Source organism: Schistocerca serialis, chromosome 10 (genome assembly GCF_023864345.2).
Source record: "Schistocerca serialis cubense isolate TAMUIC-IGC-003099 chromosome 10, iqSchSeri2.2, whole genome shotgun sequence".
Taxonomy (NCBI): Eukaryota; Metazoa; Arthropoda; class Insecta; order Orthoptera; family Acrididae; genus Schistocerca; species Schistocerca serialis.
In genome coordinates, this window is record NC_064647.1 from 106,067,100 (window position 1) to 106,092,569 (window position 25,470).

The 25,470-nt window shown below is 40.1% G+C and overlaps 1 protein-coding gene across 1 annotated transcript; it reads left to right on the forward strand.

Annotated features, from left to right (window-relative positions):
• Positions 1 to 4,696: 4,696 nt before the first annotated feature.
• LOC126424578 (uncharacterized) lies at positions 4,697 to 24,524 on the forward strand. The gene is made up of 2 exons (XM_050087321.1): positions 4,697 to 4,748; positions 23,653 to 24,524. The coding sequence occupies exon 2, from the start codon at positions 23,694 to 23,696 to the stop codon at positions 24,522 to 24,524; it is 831 nt and encodes a 276-aa protein (XP_049943278.1). The 5' UTR covers positions 4,697 to 4,748; positions 23,653 to 23,693.
• The last annotated feature ends 946 nt before the right edge of the window (positions 24,525 to 25,470 follow it).

Here is a 25,470-nt window from a genome sequence, read left to right on the forward strand (position 1 = left end):
TTATCCTGTAGTGAAGTAGAAGTGGATAGTTCCTGTGAATTATTATGGGTGGAGGTTACACTCAACAACCGAGCTAGGTTAATAATTGGCTCCTTTTACCGACCTCCCGACTCAGCAGCATTAGTGGCAGAACAACTGAGAGAAAATTTGGAATACATTTCACATAAATTTTCTCAGCATGTTATAGTCTTAGGTGGAGATTTCAGTTTACCAGATATAGACTGGGACACTCAGATGTTTAGGACGGGTGGTAGGGACAGAGCATCGAGTGACATTATACTGAGTGCACTATCCGAAAATTACCTCGAGCAATTAAACAGAGAACCGACTCTTGGAGATAACATCTTGGACCTACTGATAACAAACAGAACCGAACTTTTCGACTCTGTATGTGCAGAACAGGGAATCAGTGATCATAAGGCCGTTGCAGCATCCCTGAATATGGAAGTTAATAGGAATATAAAAAAAGGGAGGAAGGTTTATCTGTTTAGCAAGAGTAATAGAAGGCAGATTTCAGACTACCTAACAGATCAAAACGAATATTTCTGTTCCGACACTGACAATGTTGAGTGTTTATGGAAAAAGTTCAACGCAATCGTAAAATGCGTTTCAGACAGGTACGTGCCGAGTAAAACCGTGAGGGACGGGAAAAACCCACCGTGGTACAACAAAGTTAGGAAACTACTGCGAAAGCAAAGAGAGCTTCACTCCAAGTTTAAACGCAGCCAAAACCTCTCAGACAAACAGAAGCTAAACGATGTCAAAGTTAGCGTAAGGAGGGCTATGCGTGAAGCGTTCAGTGAATTCGAAAGTAAAATTCTATGTACCGACTTGACAGAAAATCCTAGGAAGTTCTGGTCTTACGTTAAATCAGTAAGTGGCTCGAAACAGCATATCAAGACACTCCGGGATGATGATGGCATTGAAACACAGGATGACACGCGTCAAGCTGAAATACTAAACACCTTTTTCCAAAGCTGTTTCACAGAGGAAGACCGCACTGCAGTTCCTTCTCTAAATCCTCGCACAAACGAAAAAATGGCTGACATCGAAATAAGTGTCCAAGGAATAGAAAAGCAACTGGAATCACTCAATAGAGGAAAGTCCACTGGACCTGACGGGATACCAATTCGATTCTACACAGAGTACGTGAAAGAACTTGCCCCCCTTCTAACAGCCGTGTACCGCAAGTCTCTAGAGGAACGGAAGGTTCCAAATGATTGGAAAAGAGCACAGGTAGTCCCAGTCTTCAAGAAGGGTCGTCGAGCAGATGCGCAAAACTACGGACCTATATCTCTGACGTCGATCTGTTGTAGAATTTTAGAACATGTTTTTTGCTCGAGTATCATGTCGTTTTTGGAAACCCAGAATCTACTATGTAGGAATCAACATGGATTCCGGAAACGGCGATCGTGTGAGACCCAACTCGCTTTATTTGTTCATGAGACCCAGAAAATATTAGATACAGGCTCCTAGGTAGATGCTATTTTTCTTGACTTCCGGAAGGCGTTCGATACAGTTCCGCACTGTCGCCTGATAAACAAAGTAAGAGCCTACGGAATATCAGACCAGCTGTGTGGCTAGATTGAAGAGTTTTTAGCAAACAGAACACAGCATGTTGTTATCAATGGAGAGACGTCTACAGCCGTTAAAGTAACCTCTGGCGTGCCACAGGGGAGTGTTATGGGACCATCGCTTTTCACAATATATATAAATGACCTAGTAGATAGTGTCGGAAGTTCCATGCGGCTTTTCGCGGATGATGCTGTAGTATACAGAGAAGTTGCAGCATTAGAAAATTGTAGCGAAATGCAGGAAGATCTGCAGCGGATAGGCACTTGGTGCAGGAAGTGGCAACTGACCCTTAAAATAGACAAATGTAATGTATTGCGAATATATAGAAAGAAGGATCCTTTATTGTATGTTTATATGATAGCGGAACAATCACTGGTAGCAGTTACTTCTGTAAAATATCTGGGAGTATGCGTGCGGAACGATTTGAAGTGGAATGATCATATAAAATTAATTGTTGGTAAGGCGGGTACCAGGTTGAGATTCATTGGGAGAGTCCTTAGAAAATGTAGTCCATCAACAAAGGAGGTGGCTTACAAAACACCCGTTCGACCTATACTTGAGTATTGCTCATCAGTGTGGGATCCGTACCAGAGCGGGTTGACGGAGGAGGTAGAGAAGATCCAAAGAAGAGCGGCGCGTTTCATCACAGGGTTATTTGGTAACCGCGATAGCGTTACTGAGATGTTCAACAAACTCAAGTGGCAGACTCTGCAAGAAAGGCGCTCTGCATCGCGGTGTAGCCTGCTGTCCAGGTTTCGAGAGGGTGCGTTTCTGGATGAGGTATCGAATATATTGCTTCCCCCTACTTATACCTCCCGAGGAGATCACGAATGTAAAATTAGAGAGATTAGAGCGCGCACGGAGGTTTTCAGACAGTCGTTCTTCCCGCGAACCATACGCGACTGGAACAGGAAAGGGAGGTAATGACAGTGGCACGTAAAGTGCCCTCCGCCACACACCGTTGGGTGGCTTGCGGAGTATAAATTTAGATGTAGATGTAGATGAAGACCACGAAATGCGGACTTACTGACACTTTTCTGATTTTTTTGCTTTGCTCGTACTGTTAAACCTTGCTCCTTGCCACATTTCACGATTCTAGGTCAACATCCCCCGCAATAACACAGCTTTTTCTTGCTGTAGGTGTTATTGATTTGTGAGAAGCATTACTGGTAAGTCTAATTACATACCTGGAACAACGAATCATCATAAGTACTTGGGTTCATAAACGACCTCACACTAGAAAAACACTGAGAGAGATTCTAAATAATTTCGTCATTAGATTTAATATGGCTGCACCACCGAAACCGACAATATTGCGATGGGAGAAGAAGCTGTTTGAAACCGATTGCGTAAAAGACAGACCACGCTCTGAAAGACTGAGAAGAAGAGCAGACACATGTGTGGAAGTTGCAGCATCAGTGGAACGTTCGCGGAAATTAGTCGCAACACAAGCAACCGCGGGACACGAACATCCCATTAACGACTTTACGGCCACGTATGCAAACAGATTTAAACCTGAAATCTTGCAGTCTCTCTTTTTTTTATGAACTGAGTGACCAAGACTTGAAGAATCGAGGTACGATACGTGTAAATCAGGGCGGAGGTGGATCCAGGGGTGTTTGAGATCTAAGCCATCTGTCGAAGTTTCTAACTCTGGCCAGAAGTTATAATTAGGATTTTGATCTTCTTTCCTTACTACAATACTGATGTCTCCCCTAATATTACATTTAGGCGTGAATTAGTATGAAGGACTGTGATTCCCTCTCGTAATAATTCATTTCTCACTCTCCTACGATTTGAGCTCATAGAAGCGTATACAGACTATTATACCTTAAGTCCCAAATTTGGCAAGAAGCAAGGTTTAACAGGACAAGTAAAGGAAAAAAAATCAGAAAAGTGTTAATAAGTAACCATATCACATGAAAAAAAATATTTTGTAATTAATCTGTTAAGACCGCTTTTTTCAGGAATGGGTAGACGTAATCGACATTTATGTCGCACAGGTTACGGTCCCTTGGCTGTGTATAAAAGTTTCGTAAGTCAGTGCCATCAAAAGATACGCCGTTTCAGTCACGTATTTTGATACTCACAAAATCACTCATCCAAAACTATGGTGTACTTCCGTTGAATCTAGAATCATGAAATTTGGGAAGAAGCAAGGTTTCGCGTAGAAATAAAGGGGAAAAATCAGAACATTGTTAATCAGTAAATATATCATACGAAAAAAATTCTTTTGTCATTTGTTATCCGGCTTCAAACGTAAACTATTCTCGAAAGTCTTGGAATTGCCGGGAGCGATATCTTGTCAGTATCAATGTCGGTAACAGGCAAAAATCGTTGTGGTTCTCGATTCCAGGGATGGATGGGCTGTCTATTACAGTTGATTAAGTTTATATGGAAACCTCATAGTGCGAGTCATACTCGCACCTGGTCAGTTTTTAAGCTGACATTGTCAATTGTTGGAAGTTTTTTCTGCGAGGAATATTTGTCATCATTCGCTAATTTTCTTAGAATATCTTTAATTGATATCTTTCATAATGTGAATCATCCTTACGGACATTGCATGTCGCATTTAAGTTATGGTGAGGATCTCTTTTTTTATACAGTCATATGATTTCTTACATTATCACGCTACTGAGTGTTTCAGCAGTTTGGTCTGGACACAAAGCTCACTATTAAGAAAACGCCTAATCATAAACATGAACGAAAAACTGAAAATGCTACTTACTAGCACTCAATGAAAGGCAAATATCTGAACAGGAATAAAAGTGACCTCATTCGATAACCAAGCGCAGTCTGCAACAATTATCTGATGATGACAATACTATCGAATGTTACCGCTCAGAACAGAGTGCACCTAATTGCATCGACTGTTTTCATTCGGTTGCTTCCACAGATAGGTTTCACGCAGACAAATGAGTGAATAATAATCCTACGCATACTTCAAACTACGACCGATTGAATCGATTGGTTTCACACAAAAGAATGAATGAATAGTCCAACCGGTACGAAAAAGTACAACGGAATGAATCGATTGTTCCCATTCGGTTGTTCCCCTAGTCAACTGACGCGCTGCAGAAACATAAGCGTTGTCTATTGCGTTGTGTGGAACAGTTTGACTCTGGGCGGTTGTGTATGTTATTGGAGGTGTAATACCGGTACACGTGTGCGCAGTAAGTGTTATTGTTTTTAATGATAGTGTCTTGGTCTGTTTCATACTTTGTGGTGCACTGTATTTCGTTATCAGCTGGTTTATTCGTGACATAGCATAGTAACTGTATGATAAATTGCTTTCATAGTCTGGTTTGCCAAGAAGTATAGACACTTGTGGTAAGAGAGCAAAAGCTGAGTCACTGAAATATTAACATCATTTGCTAATGTTGTGATCGTATAAGAATAATACTTGTGGATACGCACTGTACACTGCTTTAGTGTACTGCTGAACAACCCAACTACATTTAAGACAAGACTATATTACGTACATTGTCGAATACGGCTGCAGTTAGACGGCATATTCAATCCAAGATGTTGCGTACCGGTCCGAAACTATCACTACGCTCGAAGAATACCGCAACAGGCATAAGTTATGAATTTGCTCGATCTTTATACGTAACAGGTGAAAAACTGAAATACCTAAAAACCGTAATATAGTCGACCCCTATCCATGCCCCATTATCACATTTAGTTACGCTTTAAGAATGAAATGCGTTGTGGCGTAGGCTGTACCATGACTTTTTTTTTTTTTTGAGTCATGCAAATTGTCTTTTTGTATATATTTTTTGTTTAAATTGTCGTTGACGAAACTGTCCTAAATACGGATAGTATGTTGGTAATATGACGAAGAATATGTTTTCGGAGTATAATGTGACGTACGGTATAAACGTCAGGTCAGAGTAGCCAGTGCTAGCCTTAAGTTTTCGACACCTTTAATGGACGAAAAGCCAGTCTAGAGAAGTAATAAACGTGTGTAGTACCTCTAGCAGAATACGTGTCAACTTGAATTGTGTTGCGGCTGCAGAGCTAATGGAGTCAAAAGGAATAGATCTCTTGCTCCAGCATTAACAAGATTAGGAAACACTTTAGACATAATTTTAATAGACATGTTACTATGTTACTTGTATTTTACGGTGGCGGTTATTAGTACAAAATGTTAACTGGAATGATAGTTGCGATCGAACGGGTATATCTTCTTTTGTTACCCTTCGTGCCTCGGGAAATATGAGAAAGTACTGACTGTAAAACTTCAGAAGATAATTTAAAGCACTATCATAAACATTATGAATATACGCAAACTATCTCGATAAAGCCTTAATAAAGTTTCAAGAGCCAGATTTAAATGATGAACCTAGGAATAAACGATGCCATACATATCGTACCCTTAGTGATCGTGAGGAGAAAATTACGCAGTGCCATTTAAGCAGTAATTATCTCGCGCTCCATGCATGGGTGGTACGGAAAGGAGCCTTGAGGATTGCTACAGTGGAAGGTGTCATCCGTCATCCAATCCAGTAGTTTGCAGAGTATGGCTGTAGATAACCAAACTTTCATTAGTAATGGTTTGGAATTTGCTGCTTTTATTTTAAGAATGCTTTCTTGCATTGCGATCCAGGAGATCACAAAATTATGCTATTTTGCACCAACTAAACCTAAGAGGTTGCTGTGACTTTTGCAATGATTATCTTTTATGTTTCTCAGCCCCTGCTCACACAAACAGTATCTTAAAGTGTTCGAAATTCTTCATAAGTAGTGGAATATGAATGAAGACGTAGGTTTGGACCTTGCAGCAGTTCATCACTCACTTGTAAAGTAGCATGTGTGAATGTGATAAACGTGACTGTTGTCAGACTGATCTGTATCTTAGCCTGAGGGCTAGGTTGGGATGGTGGATGACTGGTTGTAAATTGCTGAAACCAACAATTGTGGAAGCAAAAGACCTGATTGTGGTGAGACTGATCTGTAGCTTAGTCCATGGCTTGGATTAAGGCAGAAGACTGGTTGTGAGTTGGTGAAGTCAACAAACTTGATAACAAAAAACCTGGTTGTGGTAACAAACTGAATTGCAGCATAGCCTGAGGTCTACATTACATTGAAATCTGAGTTAGGTTGCTAGGTGTTAATAAATAATTGCCCACATTTGAAACATTTTTAAAGTGCTCATCTAAAAATGTTGAATTTTATGCCCCTAGTCAGTCATCTCTGTATCGTAGTCAAAAATCACCTGATGCCCCCAGAATGGAAATTGACCACATCAGATAAGTGGTTAAGTGATACGTATTTTGTTAAATGTACGTCGTGGTACAGTGCTCATTTTTTATTTTCGTTTTATAATTTCCTCTATAAGTACACTGTATGTTGACAGCAGTGTGTTAAAGAATGAACACTTTACGTTGTACAGTTTGTAAAAGAAATTATTTGGTGTTACAGGTGTGATTTATAAAAAATAGATCTTCGCTTTCTTTCTGGAACTTCTTTTGTGTTTGCTTAGGCTACTATTGAACAGTTGAATAGCTTGGTTACTGTACAAACAAACTTATGGTTTTCAAGGAGTTGTTTTACTGATACCCAAAATTGAGCCAGCAGTTTGATCTTAAATTTTTGTGCTGTTGAAAATCTAAGAAGGAATTCCTAGAGTAGTGCTGGCTAGTGGCTTCATAGTGAAAGAGTGGCGTGTACAAGTCACAAATGAAGCTGGTACTGAAAAATAATTTGAATAATGGTGTTATATGGCAGTATTTTGTGAAAGGATATAATTGGCATGAGAAGCAATGTTCAATAAGTAGATTCCTAGATTTTGCTCCCCAAATACCTAAGCTAATCTACTACTTTCTCACTTGCTAATCTAATTCCTTCGGCAACACCTGATTTAATTAGACTGCAATCCAGTATTCTGGTTTTCCGATTGTTGTTGTTGTTCGTTTTGCAACCTCCTCGAAAACGCTAATCCGCTCAGTTGCTCTTCAAAGTCCTTTGTTGTCTCTGCCAGAATTACAGTGTTGTAGGCAAACCTCAGTTTTCTTTGGTTACCTGTACTGCCTGTTCAATGCTCAGATTGAATAACACCAGGTATAGGCCACTCTCTTCTAACTGCTACCTTCCTCTGATGCCTCTGACTCCTATTGCTGCCCTCTGCTTTCTGTACGAAAAACACATCTGTAATGATGTTTCGAGGTTATCGGACATTCTGTAGGACCATGCCGGCCCTGGAATTGTGCCTGGAGGGGTCTGCATTAGTTTGCATCTATGTCATTAGTGACTGGATCCTCATTCATACTAGTCTGGAAGCAATAGTGATAAAAGTGCAAAAGGTCCCAGCAACCACTATTTGCAATGTCTACCTCCCTGTGGATAGACCAATTTTTTTGTTGACCTGTGTGCATTAATACTGTGGCTCCTATACCTCCTACTCTCCTACTCAGGGACTTAAATGCCCCCCTCCCCCCACCCCTCCCCTCAAAGATGGTTCCCCTACCCACTTCAGTGAGGCTCTGCTATTGATCTCACAATATCCTTCCCTGCTCTTGTGGTTTCCCTACATTGCTCACCCTGTGATGATCTTTGTGACAATGACAACTTTCGAGTGATTCTGTTGTTCCCCTGCTGCCACCAGGCTCCTGCCCTGGCAATCCACAGAACCAGTTGGCCTTTTTGTGTGTCTGCTTTGGATTTTGGCAACTCTCTTCAGTTGCATTGATGCGGTTGTGCAAAATGGGTACTACAGCGATTTAAACTACACCCTTCACAGACCAACCTCCTCAGTTTTGAGCATCTCTGTGCTAAGGCTTGCTACCTTATTGAGCAGAGTAAATAGGAATGCTGGGAGCACTATGTTTCCCCCCGTGTATGTACGCCTCTTCATCACAGGTTGGGTCCAAGCTCCATAGCCTTCTGGGCCACCAGCAGCAATCAACTGTCCAGGATCTGAACCTACAGGGTGCTCTGTGTACTGATACATCGGTCCTTGTGGAACACCTCGCAACACACTTTGTGACACATCGGTGTCCTATTCTGCTACCTTTCTCCAGCACAAAACCCCTCTCTGTTTCAACCTCCACCAATCCAAATTCTATAATGAACCATTCGTTGAATCTGAATTCTTGCAGGCTCTTACCTCTTCATGTGACACAGCCCCAGGCATGGATTCCATACACAACCATATGATCCAACACTTGGCATTTCCCAGATGAAACATCTCAGCATCTTCAACCACATTTGGCTCACAGGTGCCTTCCCTTCACAATGCTGAGACTGCATAGTTATCACCATCCTTAAGCTGGAGGAAGAACCCATTGTCTCTTGCCAGCTACTGCCCATTTGCCCTGATGAATGTACTTCGGAAACTGCTCAAGAGGATGGTTAGCTACCGATTATGTTGGGTGCTCAAACATCAGAGTCTTCCATCCCTATATAAGTTTGGCTTCTGGGAAGGATGCTCTACAACTGACCATTTACTAAGATTGGAAACAGCTTTTGTGAACTGCCGTCATCTTGTTACGCTCTTCTTTGACCTACATAAGGCATGCGACACTTGACTGAGCACCCCGTGGGCCCAGGAGAATGGTATCCCACAGGATTCTGTGTCAAGTGTCATGCTCTTCCATATTGCCATCAATGGGTTTGTGACCTCTGTTGAAGCTCTGGTTACCCCGGTGCTGTATTTTGACAATTTTTGCATCTTGTGCAACTCCCACTAGGTAACATCTACTGAACACCAGGTTCAATGCACCATCTGACGGGCCTCTTCATGGGTCCTCTCCCATGAATTCCAGTTTTCTCCACCCAGAGTGTGGATTATGCATTTATGCCATCGTCCCACAGTACACCCCAATCCAGAACTTCATTTAGGTGACCAGTGCCTAGATGTTGTAGCAGTCCCTTTTCTTGGGCCTTTTTTTTTTAAATAAAAAGCTGACATGGCTGCCCCATGTTCACCGCATAAAGACTCTCTGCATGTAGAAGCCTTAATGCTCTCCATCTCCTGGCCCACACATCTTGGGGTGCAGACAGTACTACTCTTCTCCATTTTTATCATGCTCTGGTTTTGTTTAGTCTAGATTGTGTTTGTCAGTTTTATGGCTCAGCAGCTCCTTTCAGTCAGACTGCTTGACCCTATTGATCATTATGGGGTGTGTCTGGCTGTCGCTGGCTTTCTTGGCTGTGGAATGTCCCCTTCTTTTGGGCCTTCATACTAAGTATAGCCTTCCTCTTTAATATTAGCAGAAAATTAATGGATGGTTGAACTGGTCCTCAGTTTCCTACTTGAAAATGGTTTTTATTTTCAGTTATAAGGTTTTGCTTTGCTCCTGGAGCAGGGGCAGGCTAGCTGTAGCTGGGTCCGCCCTTGGTGTCTTCTAGGTCTGGGATCCACGACCACTTCCCCATGCAAAGACCACTCTTTTCTCCCTCAGTTTTTCCAGTTTATAGATTTGGCTTACTCTTTTATGCCCTCTATTGTATATGTTTTAACTTCTTCGCTTTATAATTTGACTCCTTGATGCACCCAATTTTAGTGGACCCTCTATCTTCGGCAAGTAATTTTGAATTGTGGACCTCACAGTTTAGTCCCATAACCCCAATCAATCAGTCAGTCAATCATAACAAGAAGACTGTTACACATGCAGCTATTGGTCAAAGCCTTCCTCAGCAAAGAAAACAAAAACACATCAGCATGTACGCCTCTTGCACACTTGCCTGCTGCCATCGCCGCCACCACCACCACCACCACCACCACTGCCACCACCACCACAAGCAGCTCCAACCGGAATGTGACTTCACTCTCTATTAGATACTGCTGGTGGCGGCAGTGTGTGTGTGTGTGTGTGTGTGTGTGTGTGTGTGTGTTGGGGGGGGGGGGGGTGCGGCAGAGCGTGCATGTGTGCTTACTTGTGTGAATGTTTTCTTTGCAGAGGATGGCTTTGCTCAGTAGTTGTGTGTATCAGTCTTTTTGTTGTGCCTGTGTGCAACTCAGCAGGTCATCTTTATGGTGAGTAGCAATCAATCCTATTCGTTTTATTGTTGTTCCAACCTGCTGTTTCCATTGTTTAATGTTTTCAGATTACTGGTATGCATTTGTTGCTCCCAGTTTAGCCTATTATCCAGCTGAATTCCAGTAAATTGTATATGAAGGATTTAATTCAATGTATGTTTGTTAATATCTACAGCTGGTGCATGCAGGTCATTTTTACTTGTTCAAAATGACATAATTTGAATATTCGTGAGATTAAGGCATAAACTGTTGACTGTGAACCAGTTGTAGTCCAGCTTAAGTTATCATCTGAGCTGTCAATGACAAAGAAGTTTAGGATTGGCTAGCATAGTCCATATCAAATCGGGCAGGCTGGGAAAAAATCTTACCTTTTCATAGTCTCAGATGTTACTGAATTTAGAATATGTTAAAATGAAGAAGCTAAGTAAGGAACACACATTTTATTATTTTCTCCAAAAAAATTTCTGCTCTTGAGTTACAGCCCTCCAAAGATGACACTGTGCATACCATTTTGAAGATGCGAATTTTGAAAAAAAAATTTACAATGCTCTATCTCTGGAGCAGTTCTAGACATTTTGTTGGAATTTTTTTTTATTTGAAAGATAATTGGTTTATGATTACAAAGAAATCCTCTGTCAAAGTTCCTTTAATATAGTGTTCTGAACTTTTTATAATTTATGGATTTTTTTTTAAAATACCAATCCATATTTTTTTATTAATACCATACAGTTCTACATTACCTGAAAAGGAGAGCTTCGACTTGTAGGTTGAACAGGTTTTATAAACAACTGAAATTTTTGCCATACATAAAACTGGGTTTGTTACATTCTCACATAACAGGCTCATAAAAACCAAAACGTAACCTAATTAACATAATTTTAGCTTTGAAAGATGAGTAAGAGTCTCATTTTTCAAGCATTTTAAATGGTTCTAAAATGTATGTAAAAGGTCAAAAGACTATAAAGGTTTCAATTTATACAACTCCTGTGCACTCTGTTTTGTACTGAAATTGGCCAGTCAATGAACTAAAAATGTGTTCCACTCCTTCAGCATTTTCCTTTGATATAGAGTGATGCCTTCCTGTTGAACCAATAGGAACTGGAGCAATTACGATCTTCAAAACATTGTGAACAGGAAATGAGCACTGATGGCGTTATTGCTACCCTTCACACACACATGCCACAAACATCCCCCTTCACAGGTTGTGACTCTGAATATTTTCCTGCTGTTTCTGAGGTGTTGGCCGAACAAACGAAATTTCTTCTTTCTTGCTTTTTAAAGTGCATGCAATATGAGTTCGCCCATCACTTTGAGTCCATAAAAGTATCTTCTCAATTGCTTTCACAGGAGTAGTTTATTTGGGCCATTCTTCTTTTTTCTGCTCACAGAATTCTTAGATTTCCTCGTGGGACAAAAAAAAATGAGGGCTGTGGGTATGCAAGATTTCACGACTCCTGTAAAATCCTCAGCATTCTGAATCACAGCTGTATTTGGTCTGGAAAGATTGTTTTGTAGGATGGTGCTTCAGCAGGCCTCCTACACCATCACAAGGCCGATTCCTGTGACCAGTAGTACTGTATACCCAGTCAGTTGGCACAAGTGAGTTACTCAATTCAAACAGCTGGTAACGATTTTTAAAATGACTAGGAGCATCATCAGAAATAATTAAGATCTTCGCTGCTCCTGTTTGCAGTTGAAAAATTTTGCGCATTGCTAGCAAAGCATGTATTGAGTCATGTCCTCTGTGATCACTTATAACTGCAACACTTGTGGTCTTCTTTTGAAAATATGTTACTCCTGTAAAAATTGAAACCTGGTCATTACTCCAATGATACCCTTGTACTTCTTGTGGGAGAATTGCTGACGAATTTTCATCAAAATCACAGTGAGGCACTAAACATAGTTATTCAGTCTGTACACACCCTTTCAATTTGGCAATGTTCTGTTGCAATTTCTTCAGTTGCTGGTGTGTTATTGTTTTCACTGACCATTTACCAAGTTCATCAATGAAGCTGTCAAAGGCTACAGTTTTCTTAATTAGTTTATTTTCCTCCCATGTCGCATATGTAATTTCTGCAGCGCTGTGTGCTATGTCTTCCAGGCCAAGTTTCTGTAAAGTCAGTCTTCACTTTCCAGGGCAGTCACCACGTTCTTGAAACAAACAAGTCTCTTACTTTACGCCACAGACTACTAATGACTTCACGAGCCCAACCAGTGTGTCATATGTCACATGCTCCAATAAGTGCTTCAAAGTTACCACACAAACATACATCTCTAGGTGGATGTGAAACTACCCACTTAGGTCATAGTGCATAAAATTTTCATCTTCCAATATGTGAAGTTGTATAGTTGCTCTTATAAATTGTGAAAGTTTCTTTAATACTGCAAGACGTGTACCTGTTCACTCTCACAACTTCTTGACCTTAAATTGTTAGTTATAGTGTCTTTTTTTGTTGGCATTCTGGCGAGAACAGTCCCATTTATCTTCCAGATAAAATGACTGCACTATCTGAACTTGAGCTGCTTCTACAGGATGACCATAATAGGGATCTGGTCTTCCAAAGACTCCTTTTACAGACCTCACATTTCTTGATTTCTCTACTGTGTGCTTTGATACTGATGGAATGTGGTTCAAAATTGTTTTCTTGGAAAATGTCTCTGGAATAATAGCTAAAACTTGCACCTTTTCACTGCAGGATGCACAATATTCAACAGCTGAATTGATATTTGTGAAAAATTCCTGGCAAGAGGTGCACGGGTGCTTTGATTCATTTTCTTTTGAAGATGGAATTTCTGTTTTGAAGAGTGTGGTCAGTTTTGCTGTAGTGTATTCACCCATAGCTTTAGTAATTTCTGTGCTTTATTGATGCGTAAAGCTTATGATTCGACTTCACTGACCATGGTTTCTTAACAGGAATAACAACTACCTCCGTAACTGACTGATTCAGGGTATTTAATTCTTCCTCTATTGATGGAAGATCTGCACCATGGCAGGCTTCACCTTGTTCAGATGCTATCTTTGTTGTTATTCTGTCAAAACATTTAGAAAACAAAAAGTCTTCACTGGAAGCATCTTCACTTTGAAACAGTCATCAAATGAGAACACTTATTCCCAACCTGAACGAAGTATTTTTTTTTTCATATCACTCTTCTATGAATATGCAGATAGTCAGCACACTTCACTCTCCTGTAGCCCCAGTCAGAAGACATTTCAAACAGTTCTTTTCCCAAAATACTGCATCTGTGTCAACTGGCAAATTCCTTACGAAAACACAGAACTCGCTGATTGGTCTCAGATTTCTTAGAAGTTCTTCATTAAAGAAATTAGCACTGAACAACTACAATACAGAAACCTGCAATGCACAACCACGACAAAGAAACTGACAAGAAACTACAATAAAGCGTAAGAAATATCTGCAACAATGAAAGTGAAAAGAAATAACTGCAAGAAAGACAATAGAAATAAATATTGTAACATGAAATTAGTAATAAACATCTTCAATGAAGACATACATTGCCCTTGAAAGTTAAAAAAAATGATTTTTTTAAAATAAAACCTGTCTAACTTAAAAGTGGAAGGTCTCCTTTACAGAGAATATAGGCATTGCGTGGTACTAATCAGCAGAAAAAAAATCTAACTTTTCTGGATTGGAATTTTGGAAAAAAAAAATTGTCTGTAAATTATAAAAAAATTCAAAAGGCAACAGTAAAATAACTTTGACTCCTCACCCCAGCCTCCTCCATACCCCCACCCAGTCCCCACTCCCATCATGCACTGTTGTTGCTGCTCACAGTGTGGTTTCATTTGTCCGAGACTGCAGTTGCGCATGCGCGCACTTTGTGTGTGTGTGTGTGTGTGTGTGTGTGTGTGTGTGTGTGTGTGTGTGGGGGGGGGGGGGGGGGGGTTGTTGTTGACGACAAAGGCCAATGGCCGAAAGCTTTAATTGTGTTAGTACTATTTTTTACATTAAATGCATTTTTTCTTTTGGTAAATCAGAAAAAATACTTAATTTTGTGACCATGTTAATAACATTACTTAGTAATTTTTATCATAGATATAATCATTTTTGCACTAGTCCACATGTTGTAGGAAAAGGTATGAATTCTTATGGTTGTTAGTGAACATTTCTCCAGTTAATCTGGTTCACATCAAAAGGCAACTATTCATTTGAGAAAGTCACATTAAGTTAAGAGGTTGTCACACATCACATTGACATTCATACTCCTATTCGTACTTTGCTTTTCCCTCAACACCACTTTCCTCCTAATAGATTAGTGTTCAATATTGCCCCTTCAAACCTTCCAGTTTCTTAGTGCCAAAACTAAACAAATATAAATAGGCGCTCCGTCTTCAGGCCACAAGTGGCCTACCGGGACCATCCGACCGCCGTGTCATCCTCGGTGTAGGATGCGGATAGGAGCAGCGTGGGGTCAGCACACCGCTCTCCCGGTCGTTATGATGGTATTCTTGACCGAAGCCGCTACTATTTGGTCGAGTAGCTCCTCAATTGGCATCACGAGGCTGAGTGCCCTCCGAAAAATGGCAACAGCATATGGTGGGCTGGATGGTCACCCATCCAAGTGCCGGCCTCGCCCGACAGTGCTTAATAAATAGCCTCTTTATTATTTCTCCATAACTTTGCTTCATAAATTACCTCTTTCAGGCTCCTCTTTTTTAATTAATAAACCATTTCTTTTTTCTTCTGTCCATAGAATAACAATCAATTGTACTTCACTTATACGACAACAAAAATAGGAAACAGTAACCCTCCCCTGTGAGTGATACATAGCTCTTCCTGTCTAAACACTTAAAACAATAGTTTAGCTTCACACAGTCTTACTCCCTTACTGACTAATGTTGCCACCAGTCAACAAAAAGCTTTCGCCTCCTTTTCCATTACACATTATTTCATAGCTTTCAATAATATAACTCCACTTAAAAATTCTGTTCCTTCATGTTTCCCAGTTTACTCATTTAAGTAAAGTTATTTTATAATTTATCTATCTCAGGGGCGCCACTTATAAAAAATATTGGGGGGTCACATATTGGGGGTCTTGTCCTGGGAAATTTTCTAAATTCCAGATGAAAATAGTGAGTCATTTGATCAACATTGGAGCCCCGAAAACTGGACTCTTGATAACTCGACACTCTGGGAAACTTAACAAGCCTGACACATTTTTTGGCTTTGACAAAAGAAACAAAACATAAACACACATAGTATTTTCGTAAAAAGCTAATTTAATTTACAGTAATAATCATGCTTATAGACTATTAGAGAGCAGTGAACTCTGAAAAGACTGAAGTTATATTTAAACAAATCCTAAACTATCATTAAAAGAATAAAACATAAAATATTGCCGTCGCACAGTAATAGCGCTTTGATTAATAATTGAAATAGCTAATTGAAGCTTACTTTGAATAATGCTCGGGGTTCATGAAATAAAAACAATATCTCGAAGTTAATGCTTTAATACAGCTAATAAAGTTAATACAGTGTGCCCAATACTTTCAGTCAAAAACTATGTAAGTAGTGGGTTTTAATTGGGTCTTACACCCTAAAAATATTTAAGTGGGCCTATTTGAAAATAACTAATGGAGTACTATAGTAATACAGTACTAAATTAGTACTAATATTTTGAAACTGAAAATTTAACAATATGTATATATTTAGTTCTCTATTTTATAAAATTTTTAATATTGCTCTAAATGCCATTATTAGGGCTACTGTCTTTAGAAAGGCGCAAATGTCGACCGTCTAACTGGATTACTGAATATGAAGCCGTTGATGACTAGTCGGATATCCAATTCATCCAAAATATATCGGTGGGAATGAAGAAAAGCCAAGTTGTTCAATCGCTTCTGTCCCATTGTTCATCGGAGATATGACTTCAGACGTCTAAGGGCGCTAAATGAGCATTCTGCTGTTGCTGTTGTTATTGGAACTACTTGGAGGAGCTTAATGCACTTCACTACTTCACTACTTCACATAACATTTCTCCAACTGCAGGTTCTTGTGTACTGTACTTTCTTACACCATGCACGTTTTTTAAGACCAGGTGTTTTTTATTTGCAATATTGGCTAACATTTTCAAGTGTAAGTGCAGTCTCTCAATGTCTAGGTCATTTTTTAAAAACTAAGTTGATTTTTTTCCAAATTTGTTTCACCTCTGTTTACTAAAATCAAACACTCTTGTTCAGCTGCAATGACCTATGTGAGTCCAGTTGAAGCAAACCGCTCAGTAATGCAAGATTGCACCGTTTCACAAACTTCAATGTAAATAGCTTTGTAGTATTCCTTTGGGATTTTGAAAGTGTGCTGTGAGCTGGCTTCGTTGTTTTCATACTTCTTTGGTATACTTTGATTCCAAGAAAGTGAAGGATCATCAACTTGTTAAGGTTTTTCTTTTAAACACAATTCCCAGAACTGTTCAAAACTATTGTGCTTTTCATTCAATATACAAATCAAGCCCTCATATATATTTTTTATCCAGATCAGCAACACTTAGGTGAGGGCATTGAATTTTTTCATTGACATCCTCTACTGGGTCCCTTGCATGCCAATAAAAAAAAAAAGAAAAGAAATAAGTCTTGAATTGTAACATTGATTCAAGGTAACCTGCACATTTGTATTCTGCCTCTGTTTTGTCCTCTGCAGAAAATGTTTCAAAAAACTCTAGAAGTTCTTCAAAGTTTTTCAATATTCTCGAGATATTAGAAGCTTGCATAGTCCATGGAGTCGGGTAAAGGGGTGGTAGACCAGCTTGGTTGTTGGCGCTCTCACAGCATATGCTTGTGAAACGTCCCATCCTTTTGTTGGATTCCCTTATGGTGTGGTTAAAGCCATATCATCTCTCATAGATGTAAGATGGTGGAGACTGTCCACAACTGCCAAGTCTGAACTGTGAGCAGTGCAGTGCACATAACTTGCTTTTGGTTGTATATCCAAAACTACTTTTAGTCCTTTGAACTTATCTCTCATTTTCGAGGCACCTGCATAGCACTGTCCTCTTTAAGTTACCCATTGACAAATCAAGACGAGCAAAATAGTCATTTGAAATACTAAACAGAGTTTATGATTCAGTATTGGGGATCTCATATAAGCCAATAAAGTCTTTGTTGATGATTAAGGAATCATCAACAGTATGAATACAAAATGGCACTTGTTCGTGAATCGAAGAATCACTTGTTTCATCAATCATAATAGAAAAATGTTCAGTCTTCTTGATTGAAGCCAATACTTTTCTCAACACAGACTTTCCTAGTAGATCAATGATCTCGTTTTGAATATCGTGGGACGTCCATTTATACCCCGAACGCGCTAACCAATCTTTAAACTCGGGTATGTCATTCTTTTGGAGTTCCAACAATTGAAAGAAAAAAATTGAGTTTACATCTTCGTGCCCTCTAATTGCTAGTCCTTGTCAGCATAGAAATTGCATGGCAGTAAAAATTGTTTTAAGAGCTAAACGGCCTTTCTTCATATCACTGTCTTAACTGTTCATTCAGTTGGGAGGCCACATTTTGGTTGGTGATTGACTTTTAATTTCAGAACACCTTCTTTATGTGTAAACGTATTTTCATGAAGATAGAATTTTTCCAAGGCCTTTTTCCAGTTAGAAAACCTTATGGAAGTAAATGCATCTTCTCTTTTTGAAGAAAATTGTAATAGAGTTTTAGCATTTGACTCTTTGCAGGTTTTGCAAAAAAACTTTTTCGATAGATGCTTCATATTCTAGCCATGTGTATTTGGTCAACCAAGACTTCTGAAATTATCTTCCCTTACCGGATTGTCCAGGTTTCAGCTGTGAACGGTTCTCTCTTGAAGATGACAAAGCAATTGAAGACACAATAATTGTTGGAGGTTGACTTGCAGTATCATCAACTTCCAATCGCGCCTTTTTAGTAACAAATTTATCCATTGCAAACTTAATTCACAATACACTAAGAGACTAAGGTAAACGAATACAATATAGTCATGTAAAATAGTCCACTAGTTACTAAATTCAGAACATTAAACACGTCTGCAGCATGGTGTGCTTAATACAGCCATGGTGTCATAATGTCACGAAGCATCAAGGCGGAGGGTTCCAGGCGCTTGTGCCCCAGTCCTTTTGATGTCTCCGCGGCCGCAGTGCTGGCCCACCGGCGCCAGCCTTTACCCGAAGGTTCGCTCACCAGGACAAATTCTAAGTGTGCCCGCAGCACCATAACAATATCATGATTCACACCACTCATTTTCAGTTAACCTGCTTACTACCATAATAATTACTTGTTTTAACTCATTACTTGTTTTAACTCATTACTGAATGTATTTTGAAAGCTAACTATCGTCAAAGAAGGAAAATAAAAAATTCCAACATAATTTTGTGATTTTTCAAAGCATAATATAATTAATAATTTACTTAAATTATGGAGGGGGGGACCCTGACCCCTCCCCCCACTCCACCCCCCCCCACCCCCACCCAAAAGAATTTTTGATGGGGCTTGGCCCCTGTCAGGCTCCATGGAGTTGGCACCTGTGATCTATCTACTTATCCATACTACTTCATTAGGAATGTGCATGGTACATAGAATTCACCCTGTGCAAATGTCTGGAATACTTAATTACTGTACAGCCCACAAAAATAATACACAGCCCAGTACTAAAACTAAATAATAAAAAAGTCTTTGCTAGAAGCAAGCAATGTTTTGATGGATGGTGGATGTTCGTACTGTCCATATACATATTTGACACCAAAGTTCCTTCTTCAAATTTACAGCCTATCTTTTATTCTCCTTATTATTCAGTTCTTACTCATAATGTGGAACAGGTTATCTGCCTCCATTGCTGTAGAGCGTGAAATTCATATCGTAGACACTTTTTGTGGAGCACCACTCAGAAACAGCAGAGCATTTTAAACTATCCAAAGCGATCAGCAACGGTAGGCGCTTTTGCTAAAGGAAGGTGCCAACATATTAGTCCCAGAGAGCTCTTGAATATGTGGCACACAGAGGCACACACTTTGCCAAGAAATGTCACAAAAATGTTATTCCCAGTATGTCATAAAGTAAAATACACCGTAGCCACACTACCATTACCCTCGAGACTTACTGCAATCATCAGTGGAGACTTCAGCCATCCAAGAATCAATTGGGAAAATTAGTTTTGTTAGTTGCGGGTGTGGACAGATGTCTGAAAACTACCTAGAACATGCAGTTTGTTACCCCACTCATGATGGAAATACACAGACGAAATATAATCAACACCCAAAAATAATTGATGTCGGAGTAATGAAATTTCAGGAATACATTTACCCATGTAAGTTATTAACATTGGAGCCTCAGAGGTGAACGTAAGTGCGAGATAAACCTTGGCAAATGCAAAATGCTGGCACCTTAATAACCAGTGTAAAGCATGCAGAAGTGCGTGCATTGTGTTGTAAAGGTGCTGGATGGGAAGGAGTTCCATGCCTGTTGCACTAGGTCAGTCAATAAAGGGGGAGCGTAATGGTGTTTGTGGAAAACATCGGGGTTGTTGTCTGATGCCCTGTATGTGTTCGATTGGAGACAGATCTGGTGATTGAGCAGGCCAAGGCAACATGTTGACACACGGTAGAGGGTATTGTGTTATGACAGCAGTATATGGACCAGTGTTGTCCTGTTGGAAAACACGCTGGAATGCAGTTGATGAATGGCAGCATAACAGGTTGTATTACCAGACTGACTTACAGATTTCCAGTAAGGGTGTATGGGATAACCATGAAAATGCTCCTGCTGTCATACTAAATCGCACCCCAGACCATACTCAGGTATAGGTACAATGTGTAGTAGTTGCAAATGGTAGTGGTTTGAGGTCAGTGGAATGCATTCTACAGGGTGTCTGGCTCAGAGTATCCTTCAAGTAACAGATTTGCAACAGTTCATTGTCACTGTGGTGTTGACTGCTGCTCAAATTGATGCTGCAGATGAAGTACAATGTGCCAGAGCCTTGCACTGAACAAGGTGGTCTTTCTTTTCAGTAGCGCCGTGTGACCGTCTGGAGGCTGTTCTTCTTGCAACTGTACATTCTCATGACCACTGCTGGCAGGAATTGTGTACAGCAGGTACGGTCCTGCTAATCATGGAAGGGACATCTAGCTTCTCATAGCCCTGTTACATGACCTCATTCAAGCTCAGTGAGGTGTTGAAAAATGGCATCTCCTTAAAGGCATTCTTGACAGACATAAACTCGTGATGTCCAGTCTCAAAGGTAACTAACATCCACGAGCTTTATAGCAAATCTGATCTGCATCTTCCTAGTGGCGCTACAAAATCTGACAACATTGAGGATGTCCGCATTGAAACTGGTATCAATGACTCTGATGCAATTGTGACGATCTTCCACAAAAACCAAACAAATTCTGATTAAGGCTGTTAGTGGCACCAGACTTAGTGCCCAGTCTTTCGAGAATGGGACAGCAACTGAAATTGAGGGTTAGCAAAGCGAAAGATGAACTGCTTAACTCAATTTTCAAGTGTTCCTTTACAAAGGAAACTCATACCACAGCAAAGATGTGTGAAATAAGTGTTGGTTTCAGTAGTTTTGAGAAACAGCTAAAATTGTTGATTTTGAACAAATCTCCAGGTCCCAATGGAATTTGTATTCTTTACTGATGTTGCAAAGAAGTTAACCCCTCTTCTAACTATACCCTACTGTACATCCACCAAACAGAAAACCATGCTCAGTACTTAGAGCAAAGTACATGCCACACTCATTTACAAGAAGGATAGCAGATGTACGTAAGTACCACCCAATATCTTTGACATTGATTTTTTTTTTGTAGTTCTTAGAACATGTTATGAGCTCAAACATAGTGAGATATCTTGAACAGAATGACCTTGTCCATGCCAAACAGCATGAATTCTTAAAACATCAATCGATTGGAAACCCAACTCAGTTTTGTCACGTGACAAACTGAGAGCCTTGGAACAAGGCAGTTGGGTAGATGCAGTAGTTCTTAATTTCCTAAAACTGTTCGCCTCAGTACCACATCTACTCTTATTGTCAAAAGTCCAGTCACATGGTGGGGTATCATGTAAAATTTGTGGCTGGATTGAAAGTTTTCTTTGTAAGGAGGACAGCAAATTATCCAGTATGGAGACTGTGTCAAATATGAAAGCAGCTTTGTGTGTGTCCAGGGAAGTGTGTTGGGACCCTTGCTGTTTGTTGCACAATAATGGCTTGGCTAAAATATGAATAGTAATTTCAGACTTTTTGCAGATGAAGCAGTCATCTCTAGTGAAGTACTGTCTGAAAGAAGGTGCATAAATATTAGACATATCTTGATAAAATTTCAAAGTTGTGCGAAGGTTGGCAGTTCACTTTAGATGTTGTGAAATGTAAAATTGTGCTCTTCACAAAACAAAACAAAAACTTCTATCATAGGACTATAATACCAATTAGTCACAGTTGGGAGTCTGTCAGCTCATAGAAATACCTGGGTGTGGCACTTTGTAGGAATATGAAATGGAATGGTCACATAAGCTCAGTCATGTGGAAAGCAGGGGATAGGCTTAAGTTTGTTGGTAGAATGCTGGGAAGTGCAGTCAGTCTACAAAGAAAATTGCTTATAAATCACTTGTATGACCCATTCTAGAATATTGCTAAAGTGCGTGGGACCTGTACCAAACAGATGTAAGGGGAATAGTCAGTGTATTCAGAGAAGGGCAGAATGAATGATCACAGAAATGCTGAAGGAACTAAACTGGCAGATTTGTGAAGATAGATGTGAACTATCCCGAGAAAGCCTGGTTACAAAGTTTCAAGTAGCAGTTTGAAATGAATCTAAGAATATACTAAAACCCCCTACATACTGCTCCCATACGAAGCACGCAGACACACACACACACACACACACACACACACACACACTTAAACAATCATTTTTACGATGCTCCTTATGTGACTGGAATGGGAAGAAACACTAATAACTGGTACTGTGGGATGTTTGCTCTTCAGTGGTTTGGAGAGTATAGATGCCAATGTAAACTTAATTTCCCACCGTTGAAACTAAAACATGTGGTTACTTTAGATGTTATATAAATCAGCTGTTCTGCCATCATAACTTCCCATAATCACTTCTGATAGGTACTACCAACAAAAAATTAAAGATTAGTGTGGCTAATCCCTTGTAAAGTTGTATCACTGTTTTTCATGTTTGAGGATATTTCTGTTGGTCGTAAATTATACCTTGAAAATATTTTAAGATCATCTATTTCCCATGTAGTAGTTTACCAATGTAACATCTATGAGGGTATCATAAATATTTATTACAGTGAAAAGACGTTGATTAGTTATTTTGTCCCAGTGTGTGTCTGCAGATCTGGTACATGTTGAAATTGCCTTTACCACAGTGCTGTATTACATCGTTAGAGAAGCATAAACGTAAATGTCACTGCTCATTGAAGAGAACATAATTGGTCAGCATTTTGTTTCCAATAGAAGCAGATATATTGCAGGCGTCAGGTCTTCCAGGTAGCTGAAGAAATTTTTTTGTAATTGAACAGGTAAAAAATCTACACACCAAGCAGTGTAGATAAAAAATCTACTCATAAAGTGGTGGCAGGAGAACACACATACAGAAGGTATTACAATTTGCAAGCTTCTGGAGCCATTGTGTCCTTCTGGCAGAATGGCTGAAGGGGATAAAACGAGGAGTGAAGGAAAATGACTGAAGAGTTTATGAAAAAAGGTAGAGTTTAGGAAAATCTCCCAGATCCCCAGTTCAGGGGTGACTGAAGAAACGGGATGAGAAGGAAAGACCCATAGATTTTTTATCTATCCAATTTCATTATATTTTCAAAAATTAATTTTTGTTGATACAAAGGAAATCCTGGATTTTTTCAGCTGTAGGCATAAAATTTCCTTATGTTGCCAATAACTAATTACCACATGATACTCCATATTACCAGTGACCTTTGCACTAATACTACAATGAGGGGATCTCAGTGTGTTCCAGGACTGCAGACATGTACTATCTTCTCTCTCTCTCTCTCTCTCTCTCTCTCTCTCTCTCTCTCTCTCTCTCTCTCTCTCTCTCTCTCTCATCTGATGAGATGTGTCCAATCTTTCCAGAAACTCCTGCTTCACTGTGCCTTCTGGATACATACTACACAATGGAGCACCAAGCAGAAGAGTTGTCAGAGATGCTTACGTGTATTTACCTCCCGGATACGCGCTATGCAATAAACCATCAGATGAAAGAGTTATCAGACATGCTTACATGTCAGGTGTGCTGGGAAACCCTAACACACCCTATTTACAGATGCAAGTTTGAGCACTTGCTTTGCCCGAAGTGCTTTCCAACACTCACAAAGTGTCCCTCGTGCCGAGAACAGCTGGAGCCTAACCTTCGTTCTCTTTCCATGGAACGGTTAGCAGACTTAGTGCGGATTCCGTGCGAGTACAGTGATGTGGGCTGTCCTGAATTGCTCCAGCCAAAGACCAAGCAGCACCACGAGGAGACGTGTGGCTTCGGGCCAGGTGCGAGTGTCGCTCAGTGTCCGCTGGTGTACTCGTGCTCCTGGTTGGGCAGTCTGGGAGCTATCGAGCAGCACGTCCACGATCACCACCAAGACGAGCTGGTCGTGACACCGGACGGTGCCTTCACTGCCGCCGCTTCTTCCACGGCTCTCCTCGAGTTCGACTCTGCCCTCTTCGTGTTGCGCGCCGAATCTGTCACGGTGGCAGACTTCACATCACACTACGTGCATGTGGGCCACGTGGCACAGGGTTTGCGTGCTGCAGGAGCTCGGTACCGTTTCAAAGTCAGACAGGAGCCGGATGGGGCATTCTACAAAGGACACGTGTCCGACTACCGACAGTCGCTGCAGGAACTGGCAGCCGCTGGCAGCTGCCTCTCGTTTGTCACTCAAGTTGATAAGCCCGACGAGGTCTCCTACTCGGGTGCAATAAAAAGACTTCCTTTCCAGATTTTAATAGATTAATGTGTAGTAAGTTGTATATGCTCCAGGTTTCTTTTTAAACAGTGATTAATTTTATGTAAGCCAAAATCAGTCCTTTTTTTTTTTAAATGTAGAGTTCTGTGCATTAATGTATTTCTTTAACTTTCTTACTTTTGAAATAAATAAAAGTTAAATTGGAACTGTGTGTTACTCACTCCATATTTTAAGAAGTATTTGCGGAAATTTGTATTAGGCCAGAAAAATATACTTTACTACCCATTTAACTTTTTAATGTCGGCGATAGCTGGCTTTGTGTGTACACATTCACTTTGTTATGAAACGCCAACATCAGTGACCTATTACAGCTTGCCATTGTATTTACATTGCAACAAGCCAAAGATTGCACGTAAATAATTGAAACAGAGCGGTCTATTATCCAGACATAATATTCTGGGTGGAAGATACATGTCAGGTTGGCATGTCCAGCAAGATCTGCTCATGCAGAGTTGTCTCTGCCGTCTTCACTTGTTGGCTTCCACACATTATTTTTGGCCCTATGAGAAAGCAGCAGCACTGGAGCAGACAGAGCATCTCCTCAACAGGTGTTGCCGACACACACTTCTCTGGGTGCATGTTGGCCATGACAGTGCGATTGGGTGGGTGTTAACAGCAATGAACTATTAAAATTTTAGCAAAATCTCAATTTTGAAAAGTTACATACAGCTATGCTTGGCAGTAAGAGTGTATTTTGTGTAGGTGGTGCCCATGCCTCATAAGTATTTAACGATACCTGCAATAACTTGTGACAAAATTTATGCTGTTCGACACCATGGGTTTAATATCACAGTGTAAGAAGACTTAAGCAACTTAAAGTACCTGATGGTAGTGTGAAGATTCAAGCTGATGTTAAAAGTATTTATTAATAGCTTTGCCATGTAATTTTGATTTTTTAAAATAAAGGAATACTTTTCCAAGTGGTTTACTTACT

Bases quoted from the DNA above. Each gene is read 5' to 3' on its own strand.
- LOC126424578 (XM_050087321.1), top strand. From the start codon at position 23,694: ATGGAGCACCAAGCAGAAGAGTTGTCAGAGATGCTTACGTGTATTTAC.